Here is a 17,324-nt window from a genome sequence, read left to right as displayed (position 1 = left end):
AGCAACGGTTATGCTCATGCCTCGTGGCATCACCTTCGAGCTACTCGTTCATGCTTCATGGCGAGCTCTTTGCTCATGCCTCACGGGCACTCTTGAGCTCATGCTCTTGCCTCATGGCAATACCTTCGAGCTACCCGTTCATGCTTCATGGCTTACTCTTTGCTCATGCCTCATGGGCACTCTTGAACGTGGATTTGGGCAATGACTTAGTAAATAAGTCTGCCACATTGTCCTCAGATCGAACCTAGTTCACTCTGATCTTGAGGAGCTTATGTTGTTGCTGATTGTAAAAGAATTTAGGCGATATGTGCTTGGTATTGTCGCATTTGATGTAGCCTTGCTTCATTTGTTCAATGCAAGCAACATTATCCTCATAAATGCTGGTAGACTCATCTGTGGTAGACTTCAAACCACAATTGCTTCGAACATGCGTAATTACGGATCTAAGCCATATACATTCACGAACCACTTCGTGAAGAGCAATAATCTCTGCATGGTTCGATGAAGTAGCGACTAAGGTCTGTTTAGTAGACCTCCAAGATATCACAGTCTTACCCATGGTGAACACATAACCAGTTTGGGAAAGACCTTTGTGTGGGTCAGAGAGATACCTAGCATCAGCAAAACCTTCCAAAACACTTATGTCGTTTTGGGATGGGGAGAGGGAACGCAGACCACTATTGGAGGCGTCCCTAACATGTGATGGGTCTGAATAATCATATCTCTGTAGGGATAGAACAAGCTCATATCAATCGTACCACTTAGGTATCAAAAGATATCTTTAACACCAGTCCAATGACATCGTGTTGGCGCAGAGCTATGTCTAGCTAACAAGTTCACGGTGAAAGAGATGCTCGGTCTTGTGCATTGAGCTAATTACAATAATGCGCCTATTACACTTAGGTAGGGCACTTCTGCCTCTAGCACATCTTCATCGTCATCTTTTGGATGGAATTTATCCTTCTTTGGATCAAGACTACGGACAACCATTGGGGTGCTTGAAAGCTTAACTTTGTCAGTATTGAAACTCCTAAGCATCTTTTGGGTATAACCTGATTGATGAATCAGGATACTATCTTCACGGTGCTCAAGTTCCAAACCGAGGCAAAACCGTGTTCTCCTAAGGTCATTCATCTCAAATTCGGATTTCAAGTGTTCAGCGGTTTCCCTTAACTCCTTAAGGGTGACAATTATTTTTATGTCATCAACATAAACCGCTACTATTGCAAATCCGAAACTTGTTCTTTTTATGAACACACATGTGCATAGTTTATTGTTAACATATCCCTTCCCAATCAAGTAGTCACTTAGACGGTTATACCACATCCGTCCGGATTGCTTCAATCCATATAGTGAGCGTTTCAATCTTACACGCGCTCCGTGGTTTAGAGCCACTTGACTTGGGTATCTGAAGTTCATCTGGGACCTTCATGTATATCTCTGTATCTAGATCCCCATATAGATACACAGTAACCACATCCATTAGCTGCATATTCAGTTTTTCAGAAACTACTAAACTAAATAGGTAGCGGAACGTAATGATGTCCATGACGGGAGAATAGGTCTCCTCGTAGTCGATTCCAGGGCGTTTAGGGAAGCCTCACCACAAGGAGAGCTTTGTACCTTACAATCTCGTTTCTCTCATTATGCTTTATAACGAATACCCATTTATGACCAACCGGTTCGGTGTTGGGTGGTATTGGCACAACTTGCCCAAATACCTTTCTTTTCGCTAGAGAATCCAGTTCTGCCTGGATCGCTTCTTTCCAGTTTGGCCAATAAGCTCTACGTTGGCATTCATCAACGGAGCGTGGTTCGATGTCATCGGTCTCAATAATCTCACGCGCTACAGAATACGTGAATACATCATCAATGATGATGGAGTTTATTTCCCACGTCCCATGTACACTAGTGTAATTTACAGAGATCTCTACGCTCTCAGGGATATGTTCTGACATTGAGGCGTTCCCCAATGATGTCTCTTGGACATAACCATAATCCGGAACATCTCATGGACGGATTTTGGGTATCAATGATCAAAGGATTTGTTTGTGCCTCATTGTCTCTCTTTCTAGGGCGAGTATCCTTCGAACCAAACGGTCTACCGCGCTTCCTCAAGTGACCTACGGCCATAGATGCCACATCACTGCCAATTTGGGTCATGGGGCCATCTCCTGGTACCTCAAGAGCGGCGTTACGTCCGGTATTAGAGACGTCAATCCTTGCAGGCATATTTGCAGCAGGCATATGTGATCTCGTCACTTTGGCAGTATCAGAAAACGCATCAGGCAGTGTATCTACTACGTTCTGAAGCTCGATAATTCTTCGCACTTCAAGTTCGAACTGTGCAGTACGGGGATCGAGATGAGACATAGTGGGGACAGACCACGATAGTTCATGTCATTCCTGCTGAACATGTGTGTTCTTATCTCCCCCTAATGACAGAAAAACTGTTTCATCAAAGTGACAATCCGCAAATCTAGCGGTAAAGAGATCGCCTGTCAAGGGTTTCAGGTAGCGGACTATAGTTGGAGCCTCATATCCAACATATATGCTCATTCGTCTCTATGGACCCATCTTAGTACGCTATGGCGGCCTAATAGGCACATAAATGGCACACCTAAAAATGCGTAAGTGCGAGATATCAGGCTCGTACCTAGTCACTATCTGTAACGCAGAATAAGGTAGGGTGGCAGTGGATCGTAGACAAATTAGCATCGCTGCATACAGTATTACATATCCTCAAGCGGAAACAGGGAGATTGGTGCGCATAACCAATGTCTGAGCTATCATTTGTAGGCGCTTAATGGCGGCTTCTGCGAGACCATTTTGGGAATGTACATGAGGAACTGGATGCTCAACATCAATCCCCAGTGACATGCATTAGTTATCGAACGTTTTCGATGTAAACTCCCCAGCATTATCAAGTCAAATTGACTTAATGGGATAGTCTGGGTAGTGAGCCCATAGACGGATAATCTGGGCAAGGAGTTTAGCATATGCAGCATTTTGAGTGGACAGCAGCACGACATGTGACCAGCGTGTCGACGCATAAACCAATACCATAAAGTATTTAAAAGGTCCGCAAGATGGTTGAATTGGTCCACAAATATCCCCTTGGATTTTCTGCAAGAACGAAATGAGTATTTCGGGATACTTTGTGTAGGACGATCTTGGTCCTAATTTTCCTAAGGAACATGCTTTGCAAAACATGCGACGGGCCTTAGAAGCAACCAATGAGGATTTTGGTTGGGCCTGAGCGTTTGAAGCACTATTAGAAGAAAATTTTGTGATTACATCACCCGTCTTGGCTTTAGGACCATTGGAAGTGGCATCCATGGTGTCATGGCCATGGGGATTGACATCCATGGCGTCATGGCCATGGGTGATGCCTTCAATGGCGTTGAGAGGAGGGACAGAGGTAGGCCTAGGCCTGTGGTGGATGGCAGCGACACGAGATGCAGCGGCGGCTATCACACTTAGTCCGGGAATCAATATTTGATTCTTGTTTCATTTCGCTCGAAAGAATGGATGTCCGTGTGAAGTCTTTAGTATAGGGATCCTCATATCACGACCAGAATGTCCTAGTCGGTCATGTCAAAGCCAATATGTGTCAGAATCCAAGAGATCTTCTCTAATCACATTATTAGATTCAATAGGTCGAATTGTAGTGACATAAAGTTCACTAGATTGACACATAAGCTTCTCTATGATGCGCTTTTGTCCGCAATCAGTAGAGGTAATGCAAATGAACACTTTTCCATTTTTTTTATGCGTTTCCGCATGGAATCCGTTGGCTCTGATGTCTTTAAATCTCAATAAGGTTCGATTTGCCTTAGGAGCGTAGAGAGCTTCTGCGACATTTATCAAGGTGCCATTTGGCAAGAGGAATTGAACCATTCCATGTCCTTGAACCAATCCTGATGGCTCAGCCATCGTAGTCACAGTGGAATATGTAGATAACATCTTCAAGAATAATTGCTTATGGTGGAGAATGGTGTGCGTAGTTGCACTATTCGCAAGAGATTGCAGTTCTCCAGAATCCATTCCTAAAAGAATAAGCTCGTAATTAAAAGGGAGTCATAATGAAAAGAACTCAACTTTTATTAATAAGCCAAACGGAATTACATCATTGTCTCTTTAGCCAAAGAAAATCTAATCCAATGAACTAGCTAATGCAAAACAATGGAAGTCGTCTAACTTCTTTCAGTAACTCCAACATAAATGTGACCAGGTGAGTAGAGAGATGTCGGTGGAGCAAGGCTCACTTAAGTATCACTTATCTCAAAACCTTCCTAAACATCACACTTACCTTGGATGAGCCTAGTTTGAAGAAAAACTACACCATTGGCATTTACTATAAAAATAAGGGCTAAATACTGGTTACTACCTCGTGTTTTAGGTGCAAAATCGATTAAGCATTAGAAATGTCGAATTCCATCGTGTTGGAACATCCAACACAGGAATTTTTTGACTTTCCAGCACCTCCTTTTCAATGCATGACTTGAAACAGTCCAATCTGTTGGAACTGCTTCTAATATACTTCACAACATTCCTAATTGCTGCACAGCTTCTGTCCATAATAAACAAACCAGCACGAACAATAATGTTCAAGATGTGAGCTAAACACCTCACATGTATGAACTTGCCACCAAACATTGGGGGGTTCTTCCATCCTGCCATTTTCCTTTTCAGATAATCGATTGCCACCTTATTTGCACTTGCATTATCAACTGACACAGTCAAAACTTTATCTATCTTCCACTGCACCAAACAATTTTCTAAAATCTTTCCTATTTGTTGTTCCTCTGTGATTCGAGATTACACAAAAATTCAGGATTCTTTTGTGCAATTGCCAACCATGATCTATGAAGTGTGCTGTTAACACCATGTAGTTGATGTTCTGTACAGATGTCCAAGTATCTGTAGTTAAGCACACTCTGTGGCTACGTAAATGCATCATAAGCTCCTCTTTCTTCCTCTCATACAGCTCCAAGAAAGTCCTAACTATTTTTCTCCTAGAAGGCACCTCAAATCGAGGAATAGCTACCTTGCAGAACCACCTAAACCCCTCATTCTCAATGTGGCTAAATGGTAGTTCATCTATAACTATCATTTCATAAGCAGCTTGAACACAAGCTTCTTGTGACCAGCCTTTGTTAACATTTAAGGTAGGTAAAGTTTGACCATCACTAACTAACACCTGCTGTGTGTCTTCTAAATCCTCCCTACCCGGATACTTCTTACAAACCTTTTCCACATGTCTACGCAAAGTGCTGGTTCCATTAAAAGAAGAATCAGCAGCAAGGTCAGTGCCACAATACCCGCATTTTGCGCGTTTCTCAAATCCAACTTGCTCTTTGATCCCATCTTTCTCTTTGAACAATGGACAGTCATACTTGTCGTAATGCTCCCACACCCACGACCTTGGAGCCTTCTTAGTTTTACTTTCTCTTTTTATCTTTTTCGGCTCGCCCCGAGATGCCTGAGTTGCTGCACGGCCTCCACCTTCTTCTCCACCTTGTACTTTCTCTTTTTTTATTTCCTTATTCTCACCTTGTTCGGAGACAGGAACAATCTCATTAGTTTCACCAGTTGTGTCAGCTTCTGGACGTTGAGATTGAGAACTAACAGGTGATGATGGAGCCAAGCTCGAACTCGATGAGCTTGCCATCGAAGAGAGAGGAGCAGCCGAGCTTGATGATCTGAATCTCCGATTACTTAACCCCTGTTCAAAAGTTTGTAAAAATTAAAACATCGATTACCATAACCACAACTCCACAAGTCACTACACCAATAACTTCAACACACAACACTTTTTGCACAACGAAAAAAAAAAATTTGTTGTGTGATGAGGGAAAGTGAATCACACAACAGGTTTAAAAAACTTACGTTGTCTAAGGCTATTAAAATTCAGAAGTTTTTAGCTACAAGGTCATTGTACAACACTTATAAGAATAGTTCGTTGTGTGAATGAAAAAAAAATGAGCAGCTGATTTTCCTTCTACTGGATTCAAATTTAGCTCGAAATGTGTACTACATTGTACAACAGAATAGTTATATCTGTTGTATGAGTGTAGCTTGCAAAATGCCATACAACAGTTTTTGTTTTTGTGTTGTATGATCTAGGAAGATATATTGGGAGGTTTGGATATGCCTCCAAATGCCGCTCATTTCCCACCCAAACTGAAATTTTGATTGCATATAGCGGGCGCTTCCCCGCCTTGCTACCTCAGCTCAAATTTAATGCGTAGAATCAGACGACAGAACTTCACTCATGTGTTGTTTGATTCATGACACAAAATAAAAAGAGCAGACTGCCCGGCCTTTGACAACTTAATTAAGTTAAGGCTAGCAACTTTGTTTCCCACTTCATTTATTTCCAGTTGTACTTCAAAACACAATGAAAACGCAATTTCTTCATCAGTCTTCTTTTCTCCCCGAAACACAAGTACCTTCTTCTTCATCAACAGCCAACCTTCGTCCGACTCAAAAGCAAATCCCTTATCCAATCGAAGCGCTCAATGGATTTCACCTTCTCTCCACTGAAACCTGCATCCCTCAGATCCCCAATTGTCAGCTTCTCAACTGATTCACCACTCCCTCGTACTCCACTGAAACCCTAACTCGCTCTCTCCAACTCATTCGCGAGCCCCTCGTACACCACCGCACTCCAACACAATTCCCGCTTTGTGACCTTAGCCTATCCTTTTTAGACTGCGCCCTTATGTTCATCTCTCTCAGATCTCAACTCCATCCCTAATTTTTCCCCAGCGGTTATTTCTCTCCCAATTCAGAATAATGGCGAAGCAATCTGAAGCCAGAAATCAAAGAATCTGGGCCAGGGCACCTCATCCAAGTCGCCTTCCTTGTCAACCAGTATCTCTCCGATAATAGGCTACATCGAAGCCTGCTTCGTTTTCCAAACTGAAGCCTCCTCGCTCTTCTCCTAGTCTTCGATTCGAGAGGTACCCACTTCTTTTTTCCCAATCAATTTAGACTAAAATCTTAAAAAAAAAAAAAAAAAAAATCTAATTCAAGGTATGTTAATGAAGGGTGTTTAATTTGTTTTAGGTGTCAAAGAGCTTGCTGAGTTTGTCTGAGATTCTGATCAAGTACATAGCATTGAAGGAGCAGAAAGTGTTGGACCATGAGAAGGTTCAGGTGGAGCAAGAGAAGACCAGGGTTCAGAAGTTGTTGAATGGGTTGCAGAACTCGATAAACGTTTACAATGCCAGTGGAAACCCCCAAATCTCCAAAGTTTCGGATGCGGCACCGAAACAAGTGCACATGGCTCCTCAGTCTCGCCTATCTAATGGGTCTTCTACAGGTACAATCCTAACCCCATTTTCTTGTATTTGAGAAAATTTGATTGAATTGAGAATATAGATGATGTTGATTCGGGCGTCCGAGAGCTAAAAAGTACCAATTGAACTTGTAGATGCTTCATTTATGCATAAAGAACCTATTTGAACCCATTGATAATCAAATAACAGAATTTTACAAATCCGGAAGTTACTATCTATCACTTGGTGACTTGGCTGAGAACTTGAATTTCCATATTACTGGATAGCTGTTGTATTAGGCCAGGAAATATGAAAGTAACATTTTGTTGAAGTTTAGTTGTGTTTAGTCTCAACAAATTTCATGAGGCAAATAAGTTTAAGTGAAATTTCACTGCATTCATTTGTTTTTGTGCCTTGTTTTCATCAATTTGTTTGTTGTTACCAAATAATTTGGAAAAGGGCAATAATTTCCGAAACAAGAAGAGGAAAAAAGCCTGGTAACATGAAACCATAAATGTAGTACTTAGTAGGGATGACAGTGAAGATTAACCTAAGTTTACTCTTTGATAACATATCAACGTAAGAACCATGAATTGGTGAATCCAAAATTGTTCTTGCAATGAGTCGCATGAATATAAGAAAATAGAGGGATCGGTTACTGGTTAGTGAGACTTCCTGTATAACATATGTATAAATGGTGATTATTGTAATAGCTCAAAATTTAGTCTTGACTTAATCAACCCCGTTGTGAATCTGTTATCTCAATGTTTAAAGCAAATTAGCTAGTATACTAGTTCCATGCTTCCTGTCAACATGGCTTGGAAAGACAAACTCCAAGGCTGGTGTCTTGTACAACATGAATTTAATACGGCTTTAAAGAAAAGACTCTGGAATTATTGCTGCTACAATAGTCAGTTTCTGTTTTCAGATTACATGGTCTTTATTTTTTTACCTTTATTTTTTTTCGATGAAATAGACTTGCCAAATTGGCATGCATTGGATTCCTCCTCTGGTTTTTGTTTATACCATTTTCATTTTGCAGTTTAGATATGTTCATTAGATGATTACATATAATAAAAATGAGACATATTGAAAATGTTTTGTTGGGCCCTGAGGAAGGCAAAGTCAGGATGGTGTTGAAGGTGGAACCTAGCCTCTTCCAGATGGATCTGGCCATTTCTTTAACCTCAGTAATCCTCTTTTTCCTTGAGATGTTTGTTGTGAACATTACAAATTTACAATATATAGCACCTCATTTTTGTTGAACTTATGTAACATAATAATGTATGTAATGCACTGGCATAATTTAGGTGTTCAAAAGTTTGATGTCACTTCATCATTCTATTTTATCAACTATACATTCTATTTTGGATATGAACTTATGATTATTTGGCATTTATTCAAGGTGTTCAAAACAAGTTTCTTGCTGAACTATATACATTCAAGGGTTTTTTTAATGTCATTATTTTTCAATTCCGTGCAGCCCTTGGGTAGCGCTTGAGAAACTCTTAGATGACTCGAGTATTCGCCATGGACTTGAGAGGACATGGAAGGTCGATGACAGAAAATGAGACTGATAGCATATTTTAATGGTGCATGTTGGCCTCAGGTTCTTCCCCTCCTGCAATTGTGCTTGTTGGCCACAGGAAAGAGCATTTTTTTTTCCAGCAATTTAGTGAGGGCAGGGAATATGAGAAAGGGTGGGAATAGCAGCATTCTTAATTATTTGTAAACTGTTATGCTTGTTATGGCCGGACATCATAAGAGCTATTCAATTACAGGGTGAGGATATTACTGTGGCAGCTGTAAGGGAAGTTAAAGAAGAAACAGGAGTAAGTTATCAATTTCCATGTATCTATATTATATTTACTCCTTGTAGTTTATGATACCAATATGAATGGTGTGATGAATTCCACTGGTTTGCACCGCTTCAGATTGACGCCGAGTTTTCAGAGGTATTAGCATTCAGGTACAAGTTTCCAGAGTCTTGAATTCATGTTTTTTATTTTATTTTATTTTTTTACGTAATGTTATTTTAAATCAACTCAATTATAGATGGCAAAACTAAATCATGTGTGCCAAACAAGTCATGAAACATGATCTGGATGCAAATTATATCCTTAATTGTGGACCGATATCTTTGATCGATTCAGGGATGTGACTGAAAGGTGCTTCATCTTAAACATTTTCCTAAACCCTAGTCACATGATTATAGGATTAACTTTAGCAATACCATCATGATGTAACCTGCTTTTGTCATTTGGGTGAATTATATCTGCATCCACCAAGTGTTCTCGAACCATAAAACAATTTCAAAATCCGAGTTTTTCAATACACCATCCATAATCTTACCCTTATGAAAACTTGTTCTTTGTTCTCCTATGCCAACGCCAGTGCCAGTGGGCAAAGGCCAGCACATATCTTGTTGATGCTTAGATGTTGACCTTCAATTATGAAATTTTCAGCTGTAGAATTATAGAAAGGAAACAATTCAATTTTTGCTAGGCAAAGTAGCAGATTTTCATCTCTGACTGAGTAAACAGCACCCTCTACTCTAGAATAAGTAGATGGTTCTTTTGCTCCCATTCAATATTTGACCCTTTTCCTTCAAACTCATATCTCAAGCCCTCTTTCTAGTAAGACAAAAATGCTCAGAGGAGTACCTCTAGAGAGATTCTGAAATCACGCAATTGATTGCATAGCATTTTTTCTTTCTTTATTGGCTCCAGCTTTGCTTCTCATTAGCATGGATTTATTGAATTTCAAATCTTTTCTTCTACTTTACAGATGTAAACCATGGTGTAGATTCTAATCCTACATACTTTCCTGTTTCCTACCTATAGGCAAGCACACAAGTTATTTTTTGAGAAGTCGGATCTGTTTTTTGTGTGCATGATGCGTCCTCTATCCTTTGACATCCAAAAGCAAGACCTAGAGATTGAGGCAGCTAAGGTAAATTTTTGTTGAAAATGCGTTCTGACATACTTCTAATTTCTGAAAATCGAGTTATCAGTACAATTTGTCCACTTTATCAGTTATGTTTCTTATACATGCCTAAATTCGAATGGTCTCATATATTTTCGAGTGAATCAAGTAAGTATTTAGTTGTCTTGATAAGATCGTATTTTGTTCATTGTTTTGACTTTTTACTCATCATTTGTTTTTAGGGCATTCCTCTTCAACCGAGCAACGAGTGCGGGTACTTTGTGATGCGATACATGCGGGATATCATTGAGGATAAAGACTTGTCGTTGTTTGCTACCAAGGTCCAAACCTAGCTATAAATTTTGTCAGTTTACTTGGTTTCTATTCCCTTTGTTATTTCCATGCCTCATTCAACAAATTGATTAAGTACTAATCACTTTGATTTATGCTTGACTTTAGTGGGAGAGGAGAGGCAGCAACCAATATACCCAAGAAGATATTTTGATCAGTTGCGAAATGAGTGGGCGAAGTTTGTGGTGAAGACGTATGTGTAGGAGCCATGAAATAGTTTGCTAATGAAAGAAAACATCTTTTTTGTGCTTCTCTGCTGGTACATTATTCATGCACCATATATGTGGCATGTTTAATTGAACAATATATGTGATTGTATCAGCTTTTGATGTCCCAAGTAGATGGACATGCATATGAATGCTTTTCTTCTATTAATGGTTGCTTGGATAATGGGGAAATGCTCCCTTTTAACATTTAAGGTATATGAATGGGTTAGATTACTAATTTAATGGTTTGCAATGTGTTTTCTTTCCAATTAATCATTGTTCATTAGGTAAAATGGAGCTATATATGCACAAAATATAGCAAATGAAATTGATCATACAACAGGTTTATAATGTGGCAATCCAACGTTGTCTGAATACATAAAAATTGGCCATTCAGTCAATGCATTCTTTACATATCACACAATGGTTTTAAAAAAAAAATGTCTTCTCATTTTACAATCACACAACAAACAAACAATAAAACTGAAGTGTGATAGTATATCAGACGACGATGACATTAAAGAACACGTTGTCTGACTAGGCTTTCCAACAACAGTTTGAAAACAAGTTCTGTTGTATGAATGATGCATCTGCCATGCTGTGCAGCAGCTCTGCCTAGCATCTGCCGAGAGAAAACACAACGGTGATAACGAAAATCTGTCGACTGATTGCATATCATACAACGGTGTTGCACCGTTGTGCAAATTTTAAACACACAACGCTCCGATACACAACGGTGAGCGTCCAAATCAGACAACGAATTTTACCCGTCGTCTGTTTCATTTTTTGGTGTAGTGAGTAGCTCGAATTATTGAATTCAAACATCTGATTACCACAACCACAAGCAGCTCGGATTATTGAATTTGGTATCAAACAGCTCGAAAAATGAAACTGAACATTCATAAATGTTAGGTTGCTTACCAGGGGGTTTGGAAATTGGAACCGAGAAATGGAGATGACCCAATTTTTGGTCGGAGAAATGGAGAAGTCAAGCTGTCCAGTCGTCCACACTCCACAGCCCAGACGCGGCGAGGAGCCGAGGAGAGAAGAGGGGAATTCGATTTTCTGATTTAGGGATTGATTGTTTTGTAACTTTGTTATTATCGTGTATGAGTTGTATCAGCTGTGGTCGTGTCTATGGGAAGAGCATAGACTCAGAAAAGGGACCTATAAATGGGAAACACGTGTAATAGTTCGGGTTTTCCGGTCCACAAAGTCATCCAAAGCCAAGGACCGGGACCGGACCGGCATACAAACACACTAGGACCGAACCGGCCCAAACACACTCATTTTTCACACAAAACCCGGACCGAACAGGCCGGTCCGGATCGGGTCAGTGCGGGTTTATGGGTTTTCAGTCATTTCTGCCCACCCCTAATGATGTGTTTGTGGTCGATCATAACTTTTCAACAAACTCTATGTTTGGAGGACTCTACAAGCTCTTAGCTTGGAGTGAGCACGAACCCCCATAGTTCGGCTTTTGGTCTCCCCTATGAAGAAGAAATGGGGGTAGAAGAAGGGAGGTTGCAAGTCCCCGAGAAAAAGAATAAAAACTTCAAAAACGGAAACTTTTAATAAAAATTACCTCGAAATAGGTCGCGAGAAAATTTGGACGGAATTAGGTGGCCGGAAAAATCGCCGGTGGCCTGAGCGAGGCTAATCGTGGTAGGGGTTGCGCTGGGCATGCAAGGGTGCTGCACTGGCGAGGCTAATCTGCTCGGCAGCTGTCAGTAAGGATGTGCGGGGCTCTCGGCAGGTCTCGACAGGGGTCTTGTGAAGGCTGTCGGCAGCAGGCGCAGGGGCAGGGGCGCACTCGGAGCAGGCAAGTGAGGCTAACTGAGAGGTTCAGAGTTTTCTGACGGCCGGTTCAGAGTGATTCCTGCATGTTCTTGTGGTTTCGCCGCTGGTTCTGGGTTTATGGGATCGAGGGCTTCGATGTGTGCAGCGGTGGTTGCTAGGGTTTGAAGGATACAAAATTAGGGTTTCAGGGTTAGGGCTTTGTGCTGATAAAGTGTTTAAGGGAATCGAGATTTGGGAGAGAATTTGTTGTGCTTTCATTGATAATAGGGGCCTCTTTATATAGAGGATTACAAGTATAGAATCAGAGTTGTACATGGAAACATAATCGTACAATGATTGGATATCTACGAATATCTCTATTAACCCTAGGCCTATTATAACTTGGATAAGTAGTCTAGAGTTTGGGTCAGACACATATTATGGATATACTTGAACAATATCTTAAATTTTGTCACAAAGAATTTCAACTAAAAGAGGAAACAATGATTGTGAATTGTGAATTGTGAATTGTGAATTGCAAATTAGAGTGTTAATTTCATTCATTTGTTTGTAAATACATAGAGAAATCTAATTTATAGTTGAGTATTTTTCCTGAAAGCAATCGTCCCTTAGGTTTAACTAAAAACCTCCTAACTTTGTTATAGGGGGTTTTGTTTGTTGTTTGTTTTCTTTACGTTTCGAAGAAAAAAAATAAAAAAAACTAAAACCCTCCTCGTATGCTCTGCACATGACACGGAATTAGAGATAGAGGGAGAGAGTTACCTGGAGAAAAAATAGGGTCTACACATGAAAAGACAATAACTTTCAAAGACAATTTATTACCTAGACAAGTAAAAATAGATAAATTTTGGCAAAGATAAACTAGTAGAAGAAATATGAATTATTCTCATATTTCTCAAGTACTTTATCAGCAGCTGCTACGGACCCGTGTAAAGTGGCCAGGTAATCCATGTGGTAAGAAAGTTAGGGTCTTTCTAAGACCATTATTCGATCGATCTTAACGACTTGATCAACAGCGGTGTAACTGACTTCTCGTACTTTGATGACTAATTAAGCAAGCATTGAGAATGAACACCAACCGTAGGTCACTCCATGAGAAAAGCTGCTGACCATGGCACTGACTGAACCATCCATTTTCTACATCGAGGTCTAGCTTCTTTGTACGAATATAACCCCTAATGCACACAAACTCAACCACGTACATTTAGTCTCTCTTCTTCTTTGTTGATCGATATCTGCATTCTTGTAGATAATTAGTACCTGCATGTGAATAAACCCATTTGGTATAGATCAAAAAGTTAAAAGAAAATAGAATAGGAATCCATGGCGGGGGGATTTGGGGTTACGACATCAGGAGGCGAAGACTTTGAAGCAAGAATCACGCCTATCGTCATCATTTCTTGCATACTGGCCTCTAGCGGAGGCCTCATGTTTGGTTATGATATTGGTATTTCAGGTACGTGACTCTCCTGGAAATCCAAGGGTTGAAAATGTGTTTCGTTCGTATGTCCCTTGAAACCTGACCATATATATGTATTGCAGGGGGCGTTACATCCATGGCCGACTTCCTGAAGAAATTCTTCCCAGCAGTCTATAAGAGGCAGCAAATTCCAGGACTTGAGAGCAACTACTGCAAATACGACAACCAATACCTGCAATTATTCACATCTTCATTGTACCTTGCTGCTTTAACGGCATCATTCTTTGCTTCTTACACTACAAGAAAGCTAGGCCGAAAGTTGACAATGTTGGTTGCTGGAATTTTCTTTTGCGTTGGAACGGTTTTTAATGCTGCAGCTAAGAACCTTGCCATGCTTATTATTGGGAGGCTCTTACTTGGTTGTGGAGTTGGTTTTGGTAACCAGGTTGCTTAATCTCATCTTAAACTACCACTAATAATGCAATTGCCAGCTTTTTTTGTGCTTCATCAAATTTAAACACAATTATTCTCTAATATGGTTTTGCATATGGTTTTCTGTGTACAAAAGGCGGTACCTCTTTTCCTTTCCGAGGTTGCACCCCCAAGGATTCGTGGGGCTCTTAACATACTCTTCCAGCTCAATGTCACCGTTGGACTTCTCTTAGCAAACGTAATCAATTACGGAAGTTCCAAGTAAATAATGCCACCGTTGGACTTCTCTCGCGCTTGAATATCTTTTGTTCAAATACATGTAATTAATTACAATATCTTGTGCCGCTATAGGGTGACAGGGGGGTGGGGATGGAGGTTATCATTGGGTTTGGCTGGCGTTCCGTCAGTTCTGCTAACCATAGGGGCTATAGTTGTGGTGGATACTCCTAACAGTTTGATTGAACGAGGCAAGTTGGAGCAAGGGAAATCAGTTCTCAAAAGAATTCGCGGCGTTGAAAACGTTGATCCGGAGTTCTTAGAGCTTCTCGAGGCAAGTCGCATGGCTAAAGAAGTTAAGCATCCCTTCAGAAATCTGCTCAAGCGTAGGAACAGGCCGCAACTAATTATTACAGTGTTTTTGCAGGTAGTCATGCATTGATCATTTACTTCTGTCCCTTGGCTAATACAAAGCAGATATAATTTCATTTACGTACTTTATTGAATTATTGAGTTGTTGATATATGCTTGCAGTTCTTCCAGCAATTCACTGGCATTAACGCAATCAATTTCTACGCTCCAGTTTTGTTCCAGACCTTGGGATTTAAAAGTGACGCTTCACTTTACTCGGCTGTTATAACAGGAAGCTGTATGGTGGTTGGAGCCATTATATCAATCTACTTGGCAGATAGAGTTGGCCGCCGCGTGCTCTTGCTAGAAGGTGCTATCCAAATGTTGGTTTCTCATATTGGTGTTACAATAATACTTGGACTTAAATTGAAAGAAACTACAAGCAGCCTTGACCGCGGATTGGCAATTCTGGTGGTGGTGTTGGTGTGCTCCTTTGTGGGGTCGTTCGGATGGTCTTGGGGACCTCTTGCCTGGCTGATAGCTAGTGAGATATTTCCGCTAGAGGCCCGCTCCGCGGGGCAGAGTGTGACCGTCGGTGTCAACATGTTCTTTACATTCGTCATAGCACAAGCCTTCCTCTCAATGCTTTGCCACCTGAAGTTTGGCATATTCTTATTTTTCGCAGCTTTTGTCTTCATCATGTTCTTGTTTGTGCTCTTCTTACTTCCCGAGACCAAGGGTGTGCCTATTGAAGAGATGACGGACGTTGTCTGGAGACAACATTGGTTTTGGAGGAGATATATTGAGGACGATTTTGAAGATGATCCCAAGCCTCAGGGGTATGCTTGAAATATTTTCAGCCACGAGACTCTGTACGGTGGTTTTCTAATTGTTCCGGTCAAGTTCGCCAATTTTATCGGCCTCAAAACCTAGACTTTGCGGCTGAGGCTCGACAACATTGTTTTTTCCTTAATTAGCATCGTTTTGGTTCATTGTTGTAGTATATGTGTTCTATCCTAAATTTTGTATTGGGGTTCAAGAACTAAATTATAGTTGGAATTTTAGTGCTAATTACACGTGTGTTCATTATTACCTTTTTCTTGAACTTGATCGAATAACTAATTTTCAATTGTTCTATAACAACTAGCCAATTAAGCAGAGGTCTGAGGGATGCCCTTATAGTATACTTTTTTTTTTAGGGGAACGGAAATAATTCCATTGATAAAATCATAACGACAATAATAGGTCAAGCTAGAAAGATCCGGGATTCTTCGATTACATCCACTGCTCAATTTATTCATTACTACATCTAAGAAAGAAAATGCAAAGACTAAGTCCAAAACAAGAGAAAATGCAACCAAAAAGAAGACTAAAAAAACCTACTGCTAATACATTACCCTAAACCAAAGCAACTAGAATGAAAAGCTTGAGGCCTAGTGACCCTCATGGCGTACCTCTCCACTTAACAAGCCCTTATACTATACTTGTGGTAAGGTGCTCTGGTTTTAGTGGATTATCTATGGTACTTTGATGTTTATTGTAAACATATTTTAGATCTAATTGAAGCAAAATTACAATTTAAGTCAACCAAATTTACGATATTGACAATAAAGTTACACATTTGTTTTACAATGTTCACATATAATTGAACCAAGTTATCACATTGACAACAATTTGTTCATAAACTTGTAAAAAAGTCCTAGCTAGAGTAATTACCTAGAACTAAAATTACACAAACAATGACTCTTCTTACCACAATGACAACATATTTATTCTCATATTTGTAAATGTGGTATGACATACAGGTAAGTACCATAGAATTCTTCCAGATTTAGTTGTTTTTTTTTTTTTTTATGGAAGCAGTGTAAGAGCTAGATCAACGCCCTTACCCAAATTTATTAATAAATCAGAAGAAATATACATAGCAAGGGAGATTAGACCAAAACCTTGACAAGAGAACATACAAAAGTGTAAAGTACAGATGCTAATTAATTCCCAAGGAATTGGGAGTACATAATAAACTTGGGAATAAGCGGGGGACTAGGCCAAGACCGTTTCCAAAGCAGACAAGGAAGTGAAAGAAACAAAGTGATGAAATAGTACAAAGCGGAGCTCAAAACATGAGCCCAAGTAATGACAATACTAGGAGAAACGATAGCTAGCACATGAAGAGAAATCATAACCAAACTGAGAATTAATAAAGGACGGGAGAGAAATTCACCAGACCGATCCTTGACTCATAGCACCATAGTTAGCCAGCTTGTCAGCTCCAGTTTTAGTTGTGTATGTAAGAAGAAAGTTATACATATAGTTCTAATTTCCATTATAATTAATGAT

The 17,324-nt window shown here is 40.1% G+C and overlaps 2 protein-coding genes across 2 annotated transcripts; both read left to right on the top strand.

Annotated features, from left to right (window-relative positions):
- The first annotated feature begins 8,816 nt into the window (after positions 1-8,816).
- LOC133711363 (nudix hydrolase 2-like) lies at positions 8,817-10,844 on the top strand. The gene is made up of 6 exons (XM_062137495.1): positions 8,817-8,839; positions 8,986-9,118; positions 9,221-9,255; positions 10,130-10,238; positions 10,454-10,552; positions 10,671-10,844. Exons 1-6 carry the CDS (start codon positions 8,817-8,819, stop codon positions 10,749-10,751), a joined length of 480 nt encoding a protein of 159 aa, XP_061993479.1. The 3' UTR covers positions 10,752-10,844.
- Positions 10,845-13,770: 2,926 nt separating this feature from the next.
- Positions 13,771-16,063, top strand: LOC133710588 (sugar transport protein MST4-like). The gene is made up of 5 exons (XM_062136698.1): positions 13,771-14,024; positions 14,111-14,433; positions 14,557-14,681; positions 14,772-15,063; positions 15,171-16,063. The coding sequence occupies exons 1-5, from the start codon at positions 13,892-13,894 to the stop codon at positions 15,834-15,836; spliced, it is 1,539 nt and encodes a 512-aa protein (XP_061992682.1). The 5' UTR covers positions 13,771-13,891; the 3' UTR covers positions 15,837-16,063.
- Positions 16,064-17,324: the final 1,261 nt, after the last annotated feature.

This window comes from Rosa rugosa, chromosome 5 (genome assembly GCF_958449725.1).
Source record: "Rosa rugosa chromosome 5, drRosRugo1.1, whole genome shotgun sequence".
NCBI lineage: Eukaryota > Viridiplantae > Streptophyta > Magnoliopsida > Rosales > Rosaceae > Rosa > Rosa rugosa.
This window is presented reverse-complemented; position numbering and strand designations above follow the sequence as displayed.

Excerpts from the sequence above, each read along its gene's own strand:
- LOC133711363 (XM_062137495.1), top strand. The coding sequence starts at position 8,817 with ATGGACTTGAGAGGACATGGAAG. Across the intron at positions 8,840-8,985 it reads GACTTGAGAGGACATGGAAG|GGTGGGAATAGCAGCATTCT; the intron begins GTCGATGACAGA and ends AATATGAGAAAG. Across the intron at positions 10,239-10,453 it reads TAGAGATTGAGGCAGCTAAG|GGCATTCCTCTTCAACCGAG; the intron begins GTAAATTTTTGT and ends ATTTGTTTTTAG.
- LOC133710588 (XM_062136698.1), top strand. The coding sequence starts at position 13,892 with ATGGCGGGGGGATTTGGGGTTACGACATCAGGAGGCGAAGACTTTGAA. Across the intron at positions 14,025-14,110 it reads TTATGATATTGGTATTTCAG|GGGGCGTTACATCCATGGCC; the intron begins GTACGTGACTCT and ends TATGTATTGCAG. Across the intron at positions 14,434-14,556 it reads GAGTTGGTTTTGGTAACCAG|GCGGTACCTCTTTTCCTTTC; the intron begins GTTGCTTAATCT and ends TGTGTACAAAAG.